This window comes from Gadus chalcogrammus, chromosome 4 (assembly GCF_026213295.1).
Source record: "Gadus chalcogrammus isolate NIFS_2021 chromosome 4, NIFS_Gcha_1.0, whole genome shotgun sequence".
Classification (NCBI taxonomy): domain Eukaryota; kingdom Metazoa; phylum Chordata; class Actinopteri; order Gadiformes; family Gadidae; genus Gadus; species Gadus chalcogrammus.
In genome coordinates this window covers 17382756-17396414 of record NC_079415.1, presented here as the reverse complement: position 1 = coordinate 17396414, position 13659 = coordinate 17382756, and the positions used below count along the sequence as shown (strand labels likewise).

General features: G+C 44.2%; 1 protein-coding gene across 1 annotated transcript; it reads right to left on the bottom strand.

Moving 5' to 3' along the window:
- Positions 1 to 1286: 1286 nt before the first annotated feature.
- prkaa1 (protein kinase, AMP-activated, alpha 1 catalytic subunit) lies at positions 1287 to 13049 on the bottom strand. The gene is made up of 9 exons (XM_056588334.1): positions 12779 to 13049; positions 11337 to 11478; positions 9610 to 9703; positions 8910 to 9054; positions 7777 to 7864; positions 6924 to 7148; positions 5784 to 6354; positions 5068 to 5194; positions 1287 to 4693 (listed from the first exon to the last, which is right to left on the bottom strand). Exons 1-9 carry the CDS (start codon positions 12876 to 12878, stop codon positions 4374 to 4376), a joined length of 1812 nt encoding a protein of 603 aa, XP_056444309.1. The 5' UTR covers positions 12879 to 13049; the 3' UTR covers positions 1287 to 4373.
- Between the last annotated feature and the right edge of the window lie 610 nt (positions 13050 to 13659).

Below are 13659 nucleotides of genomic sequence, written 5' to 3'. Positions count from 1 at the left end.
AACAGACGACGCGATGCAGAAAACATGTTTCCAAACGACGAAATAACATAATACAGATAGCGGATCGCTATCTGAATTATGATAGATAGCGATAACACTTGTTTTTACTTTATATTTGTATTGTATTTAATTGTTTAATCGAAACAATAAAGAAAATTGCCCGCGAAACGGGCGATCGCGTCAAATGACGCGTCAAATCAAGTAGGAAGGTTCTTGAACATTCTAGACTATGAAACCTGCTTAAAACACTCAGTTTACTAGCTAAATTCGATTAAACAATTCAATACAATGCAAATATAAAGTAAAAACAAGTGTTTTCTAGCGATCCGTTATCTGTATTATGTTTCAAGAACCCTCCTACGTCATTTGACGCGATCGCCCGTTTCGCGGGCAAAACATTTGTCATTTGACGCGATCGCCCGTTTCGCGGGCAATTTTTTTTATTGTTTCGATTAAACAATTAAATACAATACAAATATAAAGTAAAAACAAGTGTTATCACTATCTATCATAATACAGATAGCGATCCGCTATCTGTATTATGTTATTTCGTCGTTTGGAAACATGTTTTCTGCATCGCGTCGTCTGTTGCAGGGCAGGTTGTCAGGATGTAAACAAACGATGACGTAGGCCGGTACAATTTTCGCCCCCGGTACAATTTTAACGTGACAGCGGTGCTGAAGTGCAGAAGGGGGGGAGGGGGCTTGTAGACTAGGCTACCTAGGAGGGGGGCCTAATGCGAGATGATACAATCAGAACGTTTTTGAAAGATCTGAAATTGGTTTTGCAGAAATTAGAATAATAAAGGGTATTTCTAACATACAGGCATGTAACCCTATTCTAGTTGTACCCCCAAATGCAATTATTAACCCAAATAAAACGTGATATGGGATCTTCAACTAAATAACAAAATAAATCATACCACTAATGTAATAACACTAATGTTTACTCATGTAGTTCACTAAATAAAATAATGCCATATGTTACTCATCGACACTTTCCTTTCCTCATGGACCTCCTTTAATAGACAACTACTGCTAGTATACAAATGTAGTTTGAATGTATTAGCTTATAGTACAAAATATATTAATAACGAACTATAATTCATGAAAATAAATAATTATTCCGAACTATGGTACACATTTTTTGGTTAGTTTTTCCATAACACTAGAGATCCACCGGAGGACGTAGAGAGCATCCTCTGCGTCCTGTGATTCTGAATAATAATGTGCTTTCCCCTCCCATGTCCTCTTCCCTCTCCATGCAGAAGACAACCGAAGATAAACAAGAAAAACAAATGAGCTGAATGGAAATGTATGCAATTTAGCTGTTTATTAGGCAGTTGTGTATGCAATTGATTTCAACACTGTCCATTGAGATTTACATTGGTCATTCTGGCAGGGTCCCTATACGCAGCCAAACAAATAAAACAATGAACAAGATTTGATTAAAGAAGTTCAGACAAATGGAATCTCCTGAATAAAGTCCAGTATAGGGACTAACCACTCTTACATGATCCATCCAACAAACGTAGTTACACACTGTCATGTTTGCTCATCAAACTATGATTAAACTTTAGGCACAAAATCAAATATTTTCTTGCAACTGCCTCTCAAAACTAAACATGGGTGAGTAACACAAGTATTCTGAAGACCATTTGGTGTAATAATTACAGTTTGAATAATGTTTAAACAGTGACCAAATTACTCTCGTCAACTGTTCAGATTTCCATCCAAACCTGTACTAAGACGGAAACAGACACATTGAGAATAATTGGCACCCCTGTCTTACTTTTTCATTAGTTACATCCTAATAATTTGGCTTGGCATGTAACAATCCGTATTTATGTAAACCAAAATGATCACTTTATACTGAGGGAGCTTCAACCGACTACACAGCTCAACCTGTGTGCAACGTTGTCATTAGTCTTTCTACCTTCCATGCTGTGGAAACATTCATTGGCCGTGGTATAGTTTATAGTTGAGGACCGTTTCACTGGTTAAGTGATCGAGTGCAGTTAGGTCCGATGTGAAAGTAGAAAATACAGCTTAGGGATTGACACTGGATAAGTTCAATAGTGTTAGAATCATCATGGGTTCACTATTCACTTTCTGCAGTCACCTTTACATTCAGTCAAGTCCCCCCCAAAACATTTGGATATCAGCCCATTTGTAAAAGAAAAAGGCTACTTTGATTAAAATGTGATTTTGTCAACTGATCAAAGCCTTTGAATTAACTTTTTTTGATATGCTAGAAACCAACCATATTAAATATTTCTTTGTTTTTCAAGTCAACTGTTCACACACCGGCTAAATTCCAAGCCATCGAACATCATTCAGCTTTATCCATAGACCTTAAATCACCGAAGGCTGTAGTTGAGAAGCTCTTGGTTATTAGATCATTTAGATTCCTATTCCTAGCACGATTATATCACATTCCCAAGGTGGAGAATACTTTGCACTTGCAGCACTATTTTAGAATGACGATTGCATAGAGATTTTCTGTTTAAAATTGCTGCTATGTAATGTAGAGTACTTTTAAGAGTAATCGATTCGTGATCATTTCATGGGATGCCAATATTTCTAATGCCAATGGTCTCTTTTATACTGATGAAATTGAACAGTAATGATAAACATAAGGCAGCCAAAAACAAAAAAAAGACTTTGGTCTTTGCTAGACCAAAGTCTAGTAAAATCATGTGGGTGTGATCACACAAAGCCAAACCTTTCTACAGAGATTTTTAAAGATTTCAAAATGAAAAGGAAAACTAAAAAAAACAGTCACCACTCTGGAAACATAATGGGCTGCGAGATGCAAGTCTACGAAGCATACACGATATACGTCGACATTGTACGTGTTCACCTGCCATCAAACGTTGGTCATGCACTGCATGTAACTGCTACAATTCAGGTTTTCAAATTGAGCCCTGAGCCCAATAGCGTTGTTGAAGAGATTGTCAGAATGTACAAAGTGCCCAGTCAGCCTGTGCCGAACACGGTAAAACTGAATGTAGGCAAAAGGCAAGTCATTCGGTAATTCTGCGCTCACCTTAAATCGATAACAAAAAAATTGGATAATATTTTTTTGGTCAATTAAATAGGATTTTCTAGAATTGGTCATTGCAAGGAGTACATACTCGTGTAGCAACAAAACAATATATGGACATTTATATGGAACGACCACCATGGGTCTCAAATCTATGGTGATTGACAATAAACCAGACTTTAATATTGTTTCAGAAAACCAAAAAAAACCAACCAATAAAAACCATCCAGCAACAGTCCTTAATGCAAGAAGAAATTGTTAATAAATGTTTTTTTTTTTATATATATATATATAACCTCCACTCCGCCACTTAAAGCACTGATAAATATATTCAATTCTTTATATATAAAAAATGCAAGGGACATACATATTCATACAGGTATCTTTACAAGGACAAAACCATGGAAATATAGTTTTGGAAACAAACAAAAAACTGAAGAAAAAGTAAAAACAAAATCAAGCCAACATGATGACGCGCTCCTCTGCTCCTCCAGCCCCTCTTCCACGAGAGGTCCCCAAGGGGGGTCATTTCACATCTGTAGTCCAATGAGCCGGTTGGCATGACAAATTTAGTGCTAGGATGAGCAGCGCCCCTGAAACTTCTGCAACCCGCATCTCTGGTCTCCATGTATAAAAAGAGAGCAAGCAGTGGAGCAGCAAGAGGGACAGAACTGTGCAAAAGTGCTTCCTGCTTCCTTTCCCATGGCTACTACCCTCACCTCAATGTGTACTCTCCCTCCCCCCACCGCCCTACCTCTGCAGGGTAAACCTTGCTTTTGTTCTCCGCACTGAAACCAAAGTCTCCTTGGCTGCAGTACTGAAAGATTCAGTGTAATCACTCAGGAGTTTCCTATAGACGCAGGAGGGTCTGGGGCGATTCGCTCAACAGACAAGAGGTCGTGTGCCAATAAAATTGATCATGAATATGTAAAAAAAAAAACATCTCTTAAAACGTTGACTAGGCCGTGACTATTGAGTCGCATGTCACTTCTTCTTCCTGCGTGCCCCCTTCCTCACCCAACCCTTCCCCTACTACCCCAGCTTGATAAACATTCCATGGGTTCAGGGTGTCGGGGAACCAGCATCAGTGCCATTGTACAACTAGTTAATCCAGAGCAGGGGGGACAGACCCAGCCATGGCTCAGTTGCATGCTTATTGCTTTAAAGACACTCAGAGGAGGGGGAGGGGGGAAGAGAGAGGAAGAGAGAGAGAAACGAGAGACAACTTAAAAAAAAAAGAGAGGAGAAAGAAAGAACGAGGGAAAGAAAAAGAAGAAACAGACGAAAGAGCAAGAAAAAATAAAAAAGGCTAGCGATAGTTAGCGTGGCTATCGCGCAAGCAGTTTGATAAGGTTGGCGCACATCTCAAAGAACTCTATGGTGTGGCTTCCGGGCCGCGGATACGTCGTGGCATCACCGCCCCCCACGGAGTCAACCGACGAGGTCAGCGATGAGGCCGCAAGCGACCCGTCCCCAGGGGGCCTGGCGGTGGAGGAGGTGGTGGTGGTGGTGGTGACCAGGGTGGTGGGAGGGGCTTCCCCCTTCCCGTCGGCCCCGTCGCCCTCGCTCTTCAGGGCGACGCGGCAGTTTCCCACGGAGCCTGAGCGGTGGGGCGTGGTGGTCCCGGATTTAGTCTCCAGCATGTCGTCTAGGAACATCAAACAGGGCAAGAGGTTACTCTTGCTCTTTTCGAATTGAATGGACTTGCTAAAATATCGACATCGATTATGCTTAGTAATCTTACCGCAAGATCATTTCAGAATACATATTGATGTTGGACATACCTGGCACTACTTAGAGAGGCATTACGTTAAGAGGATACTCAAACTGACAGATGGAGCATAACAGGCATTCAAATATATTAGATTTTGCTAGGTCTTTATCAATTCCTTGTTTACAGATCAGTAAACATCAAATAAATCAAATACTATATTGGATAAGTCAGATCCACATTTGATGTCATAGATATGAAATAGGTCATGTGTATGTATAACAACTGTAATATGCAGGTATGGAGCCTACCGTCTATGCTACGGAAGTCGAGGAGGTAGGTTCTACTGTCCACCTGGTAGAGCTGAAGGCTCATCTTGGTTTGCATGGACGTGACGGGGTTCTTCCGCTTCACTCTCAGGTAGTAGGGGTTCACCACCTGTGAAGAGGCCACATGGATGGGGATGGAGGATAAGGACACACTAAATGTGTCCATATGTTAAGCCTTTCGGGATCTTTGATGCGAAGAAAACAACAACGAGAAGTCAAAACAATGCATAATTATTTTTTTCCACAATCACATAAACAGTGAGGGTCATCGGGTACCGTTGTAATCAGTGCGCTACAACTACAATGATGCTGGCCATTACATTGAAGATATCTTCACATTCCCTCAACCTTTTAGACAATCATTCTGATGACAATGATGATGAGACAAGTCCTCTTACTTCCAAAACCATGAACAAGCTGGATGAGTACCAACAAAGTCATTTACACTTGAACATATACCCTCTGGCCTCAAGCCTAATATATAGTCGCTGTGCGTGAAAAGCACATGCCGGCAAAACAAGCGTCATATACAGCCCTTGTGCACGATTCAGGCGATGCATTGTGTGTCGCACAGCCCATAACTGGGCGTCGCCCACCGCAGCATCATGCCAGCAGAGCGGCGACTAACGATGCCACGCCTGGGCGTTGTCAGCCCAGGCCTCCTTCACGAGCACCGCGTCGGCTACGGTGCTCCTTACCTTCCACTCGTAGTCCAGCTGCTTCATGGCGCGGCAGACCTCCGACATGATGTCGTTGGGCCGGCTCTGGCTACGGATGCCCAGGTGCCACTTGGCCCGCCGCACGCCCTGGTGCTTGGACTTCTGGGGGTTCAGCTCGTCCAGGGTGTGGCGGGGCCGCGGTGGCGTCTCCGCCAGCAGGAATGGCACGCGTTCGGGGTGGGGCTTGAGGATGGGGGCGCCGGGGGAGGCGGCGGCCGCGGAGGAGGAAGAGGAGTAGTAGGAGGAGGAGGCCAGGGCCCCGGAGGACGTCAGGTGCTGGTCGTCCAGGAAGGAGTCCGGGGGGCTGGAGGCCAGGTAGAAGTCCTTGGCCTCGCTCATGATGCGGCGGTTGTCGATGATGAGGTGGTAGGCCACGGCCAGGGGGTCCTGGTGGTCGCGGCTGTACAGACAGGTCAGCACCTCCTCCTCGGTGCACTTGAGCTTCTCACACACCTCCTTCAGCGCATCGTCGTCGATCATGTTGTTGCTGTAGGACGGGTCCTCGGGGAACAGGTACTTGGGCAGCTCCTCCTTGAACCACTCGTCCTCCCTGAGGACACGAGAGAGGCCACGCCCGTCAGGCTTCAGCTACACTTATCTTTGGTACATACGTGATTCTGATTGGTCGATTAGGGAAGTCAGCGGTCTGTTATTTATTTTGACAGACTAACGATTTTTAGATATTTAGAATATTTGATCCATTTTGCACATTATGCCCTCAATAGGTAGTTGCCGGTGACTGTAGTTCTGAGCCTCTAACAAGACAAAACATAATTCCATGTCCTTAAACTCACCTAAAAGATTAATGCTTCTATATTTATCCCCATCTATTTGATAGTCAACACTGCTTAACACTGCTATTCTTTGCCTGCAATGAAGCCAACATAAGAATTGTGTCCTAATTTTGTATAAAAGTAGATTTTCTCTTTTAACTTTTGTGTTATTTTTATCCTTTATAATTGTCACTGATGGCCTGTCCTTGCGCTGAAACACTCAAGCTCCCTGTCTAGGATAACTAAACTACATCTTATTTTTAGGAGTGGTTAAAACCAGCCCAGGCTGTAAAGGTTTGACCCAGACCGTGCCCTTTCAGCCCAGGACCTGGGGCCGATGGCTCACCGGATCTCCTTGATGGTGGCTCTCTTCATGGGGTCCACCTGCAGCATGTGTTTGAGGAGGCTGATGACCGCGGGGTTCAGGTACTGGGGCGTGAAGAAGACCCCGTCGCAGATCTTCTTGAAGAGCGTTGGCACGTGGTCGTCGTCGAAGGGCAGCGTCCCACACAGCAGGGCGTACAAGATCACCCCGCTGCTCCAGATGTCCACTTCGGGGCCCGCGTACAGCCTGGGGGGGGGGGGGGGGGGGGGGCGGGGGGGGCAGAGGGTCAGAACACACAGAGAAACACCAGATGTCTGTAAAATTGAATGTTAATGCTCTGAGGTATAAGCTGAAGCCAGGCTGTTAGAGAAGGGACGAGAAGGGAGTAGTTGAAAGGTCGAACATGATTGTCAGGTGTGCGTGCGTGTTCATTTCGTTCAGATAGATTCATTGACAAGCAGCTAATAGTGTCATCCTAGGACAAACACAGGTCAGCTCCTTTTGTGTACAGGGTGCGGAGCGTCACTTGAACTAGTGAAGATAAGCCCAGATCTGATTTAATAGGAATATAAAAATGACTGTAATCCGATGAGATGTAATCGTGATAAGGCTTTATATCCGGAAAGACCACAGCTCACCAGTTACTCAAGCTTGTTAACAGGCCAGACTTGGCCTCTCCAATACGCCGGTGGCGTTGAGGTATGGCAGCAATGTGTCAAGGCAGGCAATGCGGCGTCTATGGACATATGGCTAATCATAAAAGTGTCATGACGACACCTGTCGTTGTCTTGCGATGACGCCTCCATGAAAAAAGGACTATTGCTGCCACACCGTCAGCACCGAAGAATGATTCAGAGTGGGTGGTCGACCTCACCTCCCTGAGATGACCTCTGGGGCCGCATAGTTTGGAGAACCACAGCTGGTTCTCAGGAACTCTCCGTCTGACATCATGTTTGACAAACCTGCACATGCAGACCACAACAATCCATTAGAACGGCAACCCTACACAAACAAATGTGCTAATGGCTACGGTTTGTGCCTGTACCAACCAAGCTATCCAGTTATACGTTAAAAAAATTGTCAAAAAGACTTTGTCAAACAATTAAACCAGTGTGAGTTTGAGTCAGAGACCCGTCGATGAAGGAAAAACTCATTTTAGGACACGTCGGCCAGCAAAATATTATAGGGCATGATCATGGGAAAGAACAGGCAGCAAAGTTACCAAGGCTACATTCAGTGAGACAATGGGTGAACAAGATTCTTACAGGGAAACGTTTGCATTGAAGGTAGTGAATACAAAAGGTAACAATGTATGTGAGTGACCATCGTGGAGAGTTTAGGATTGGTCATGGTTGAAGTCAGCCATGGCGCAGGATAGGCCAAATTAAACTGCAATACAATATGTGGGAAGTGTATATGTTTACAAGTCTGCAAGCAAGGCTGCAAAACAGTTAAAGGAATCTACACAACTCAGAAGTCAGTCGATTGGCATGGCCTTAGTAACAGACTTCGTGGCTACAGTGGCAACGCAAATGCTAACTATCTTAACGTCTTTCAGTAAGAGAGCGGAAGTGAGGCATCTCTAGGTACAGGGAGAATGTCGGCATATCAGTTTAAATTGCCTATTAATTATATAAACTAGGTTCATATAATTTGTATATAATTGTATATTATAGTTACGATTGATATTTCCACATCAACCATTATCGGTTTAGTAATGGTTTCCTCTTACTAAATAGCTTTACACAGCAGAAGCCATGTTATGCAACACAATGTTTATGCAAAACTAACAAAGGTTTTATTCTTGGACATAATTGCTGCGAGGTATAGTGAAAAGTATAGTGAAAAACACAACACACAAAAGTATTGTCCTGCAGCGATGGGGATGCAGATAAAAATCTACTGAATTAACGAGCCGTATGAAGCGGCGCGGTTGCGGTCACGCCCCTCCGCGTTATCAGTGTTTACGTAGTGGCAGGAAACCTAGTTAGCGATAGGGATGTGTACCGAAGTCTGCGATCTTGGCGTTCATCTGGGCGTCCAGGAGGACGTTCTCCGGCTTGAGGTCTCTGTGCACCACCATGTGTCTGTGGCAGTAGTCCACCGCCGAGATGATCTGCTGAAACAACCGCCGGCTCTCCTTCTCCTCCAGCTGTCAGCGCAGAAGCACGACAGTACGTTAGAGTTCAGGGCTTGTGCCGTCAGAGGCACAGAACCAAGGGGTCAGACTGGGAAGAGGCATTCTGCTAGAAAACAATACCGTTTGAATGGACATAGAACACTCTGAACAAAAAAAATTATATCACGGGGTATAATTATAAATGACTAAATAAATCAAATGCAATTCTATCCAAAATTCCCCAATAAATGCAAATACAGTTATGTGCAACAAAAAATATTTTACTAATAAAGTTAAGTCGAACAAAAAGGAAATTATTATGGGTGAGAATTGAACAACGCTTTAATCAATGTATGTACAATGTATTATTTCTACTGCAGCCATTTAATCCAAAAAAGTCAATCCATCCAGGCAATGCTATTCTATAAATCATTAATTCTTGTCCACTTTTATCTCCAAAGGATATAGCTATAACTGTAGCTACAACTCGAGCCACTAGCTAAATTACTGAACAAATACACTGACATTCAAAAAACAGCCAGAACGTCAAGCCCCACTCCAACCACCCTAAACTTTGCATGCATTTACCTTTCCATTCTTGCAGATGTAGTCAAATAGCTCCCCTCCTGATACATACTCCATCACCATGAAGATGTCTGTAGGTGTGCTGATAACTTGATACCTTCAAAAAAAATAAAATAAAGGAGGTTTTGGGATTACTTGATTATTGCACAGCAGGTTAATCAATCAAATTAGGGGACGCATGATTCATACACCAGCTTTTGTATGTCCAGGTCATGGGAGAAATGTGTGTTTGATAGGTAGAATGAAACGAGTCAAAACCCTTTTTCTGATTTCCAGCTACTCTACACTTTGTCCAACTAGAAACGTCACGTGCAGCACTTCGTTTTTACGATAGTTTACATTGACGTGTTATGAAATATCAGCCTGACATCTAAGTTTGCTTTGGATGTTGGCTGAATGCAAATGTTTTGCTTGGCCGGATAAAAGCCCTATATGTGCTGACCACGAACTGCCAGGTCTCCTAGTCAGCTGCAGTAGTTTGTAAAAAATGGATGGTTTATTCATGGTATTCATGTCTATTCGCTATGGGGAACTAAAGAAGAGAGAATGAGTCAATGGGTGTGTTGTTCAAAAGTGGATCCTGGTGTCTTATAGTTAAACACTGATTCATCAAAATCATCCAAACACAGTCGTAGTGACTCCCCCTGGACAGCAATGGTACGGCCAGGGAGAATATAAATATAGTATGGGGACCAGATTTCTAAAATGAAAAACGGGGACATTTGCAGTTTAGCGGTCCATATAAACAACAAAAATATATGTTGTTATTTCTAGAATGAAAATGGGGACACATTTACATGAAGTCTATTCTTATAAAAGGTAACTAGCTGGGGCAGAACATGCCAAACGGTTTCATTGATCGGTTTTAAGCTTTGGTCAACCAGCCAAAAACAACCCAAAGTAGGCTCCTCAAATATAGAATCGTTATGTTATATTGACAGCCTACGGTTTCTGATTGGTCATGCCTGATGATGGTATAAAGTCCATAGATAGACCGCTGCACAGTGAGGTCACGTCACAGCCTATCCTATAGACAAAACACTGATTACAAAGAGTCTCACAATGTATATTAATCAGTAAGCCACAACCTTTGCCATTTCAAAATGTACTCATACTTTAGAAATCCTGTTTCTCTTAATGGGGGCAGGCCATCAGAACCTGAGACTGTCCCCAGAAAAAGGAGAGGTCAGTCACCCCATTATACAGCGAAAAAGATGAGTTACCTTATAGACATAGTTTAATGGCCCAGGGCAGTTTTTTTCACTATACCACAAAAAGCAATTTTCTTTGCTACCCCTCTGTTAAAACTATTACTCAACTCTCCAAACTGACCTGCAGCAGCCTCGAACCGAAGCGGTAAACAAGACCCCCGGAAGACTCTTGTAATGTATAACTATGAACCCAACTGCCCCAAAACTGGGCTGCATACCAAGGAACCAACCAACCAGTGTGAAAAACGTCTGTTTCATTCCTGAACAAAGCTCACCACGACACAATCCACACAACAAGCTGAAAATCTCCACATGTGACTCAGATGGATAAAGATAGACCGAACAAAAGATAAATAAACAAAGAGATGAGTCCGGGTGAAACAAAGCCTGTTCCAGAGGGATGCGTTTCCAGACCATATCATTAAAGCCATAAAATAGCACCGTGGGTGGCACTCGGTTTGGCAGCAGTTGGGGGGCACAAAGATTGGTTAGCGCAGGGGGAAGTAATGGAGGACTTACAGTTTGATTATGTGAGGGTGCCTGAAGAGCTTGAGGTTCTGGATCTCCCGGCGGATCTTGCCCACAACGTCCAGACTCCGGATCTTCTGTCTGTTCAAGATCTTCACGGCAACTTGATGCTTCGTCAGCTCATGCTGGCCAACTGTGAGGCCAAGAAAAGGAAGACAAGATAAGATTGAGAATCAGAGGCTCATTAGGAAGCAAGGAAGAGAAGCGGTGAAAAGGGAATGCAAATTACGGTCACAGAAATGCAAAGTAAACAACAGGAGCATCTAGAGTTATTTCGGTCATTTTTCTCTTTTAATGTTAAGTAAAAAAGTCTACCCTTGTGTACATGAATGATAAGCTTCTGTTGATTTATGTTTGGATGAAGCCTTGGTCCAATCCGGCATGGCCAAGGCCATGAGTTATTGAGAACTTAAGCCTTAATGGGCTGTGGTCATCCTCTACTTTTATATTAAGCAGTGACTACTATGGGACGACCCCCCAGGTTTACAAGTTAAATCCTGTGTGGCCCTGTTTGGTTCCAAACTGGCTAGGTCCCAAAAGAAATTCCACACTAGTCCATTCACACTTGACAAAACATTACAATGTATGGTTCATTGTGAGAATAGACTTAAGTGACCATGCGAATCTTAATGCAATGTGTTACATCATAGCAGCTCCTAAACAAGGCTGGCTTGATACTTCCCTGACAGCGTGTAATGACAAGGTGCGAGCTGCTGCTTGGCCAAACTACACCCCCCCCCCCCCCCCCCCCCGCCGCCCCACACACACACACACACACACACACAAACAGTCTCGCGCACACACGCGCGTTGTGGAACTGTCCAGCCAACCCTATTCGATACTGATCAAGGAACAAAACCTAACCAGTAAAGGTGTGTGTTTCCCCCCTTTCATTCGAACACACACACACACACACACACACACACACACACACACACACACACACACACACACACACACACACACACACACACACACACACACACACACACACACACACACACACACACACACACACACCAGATCGAAACACCACCGATGAACAGGATTATGATGACAGTGGTGAAGCAGTCGAGGAGTGTCTAGTAGTCTAACTTATCTGGACTGCTTGGCTTGCTGATAACGTCTGATGGGCTCATAGACTGAAGGTAGCGTCAGTGCAAAGCCCCTCTTTAATGATCCCCAGTGCAGAGGGCCGAAGACAACACGCCCTCAAGCACCTGTGGTCCTGGACCGCAACTTCACCCCGAAAGTTGTCAGACGTCACTCCATTCAGAGGGTCTCGTTACAACCAAGACTAGAGTGTGCCAAGTTGAAGCTAACGTTAGCTCTAGCATGCTAGCAGCGCAGCTAACAGCTCTGATGCTGTCTTCTTGACATATGTTGAGTTCGCATTAAAAAAGGTGGACAACGCAGAATACTCAGACACTTGCCTTTAACCTTCCCGAATGTGCCCACTCCGAGGGTGTCTCCGAGGATATAATGACCGATTTTAACTCTTCCTTCATGTTTGGTTTTGTCCGTCGTGGCCATGTTCCCGCAGTGGCCTTGCTGTGGAGCTAGTAGCTAGCTCTGTGGAGCTAGTAGCTAGCTAGCTGCGGGCAGAGATGCTACTGGCTGGCTCGTCTCTCTCCAACGGCGGCTCCCACTGCTCTGATAGCCGTGTGGGCGGGACACACTGGTCATGTCTACACATGATTCAGGGTGAGAGAGGGTTAAGTAGTGGCGGATGGGGAATAGTAGCGTTTTCCCGGTCAGCCTCAATGCAACTTCCGGTTAAACACTTCCGATGTGCAATGTAAGCCCGTCAGCAGTCGCTTAAACTAGAATAATAACAACACGACAATAATAACAACAAGAATAATAATACAAAAACAGGTTTTTTTAATAAACATTTGACAAGGCAATATCAGACACATGTAACAGAAACGGATATACCACTTTTTCAAAAGTCCCGCCTTCTCTACCTCTTGCCACTAAACCCATGCAACTGTAGATCCCGCCCTCTCTCTCGCTAGATTCGCACATAGTGAGCCTCCCGTCCCGGGGTTTGGTTTGGACGTGACCGCCCGGGAGGAGGTTCACTACTACTGCTCTGCTTCGCAACGAATGGGCGGGACACGTTTGTCAGGTCTGCTAATGATTGGCCAACGTTGTGCAAATCTGACGTTTCCTCTTCCCTTTGGACTTGAGGACTGTTGTCGGTAGCAGCAAGGACACACACACACACACACACACGCAAACGCGAACGCACACACACACACACACACACACACACACACACACACACACACACACACACACACACACACAC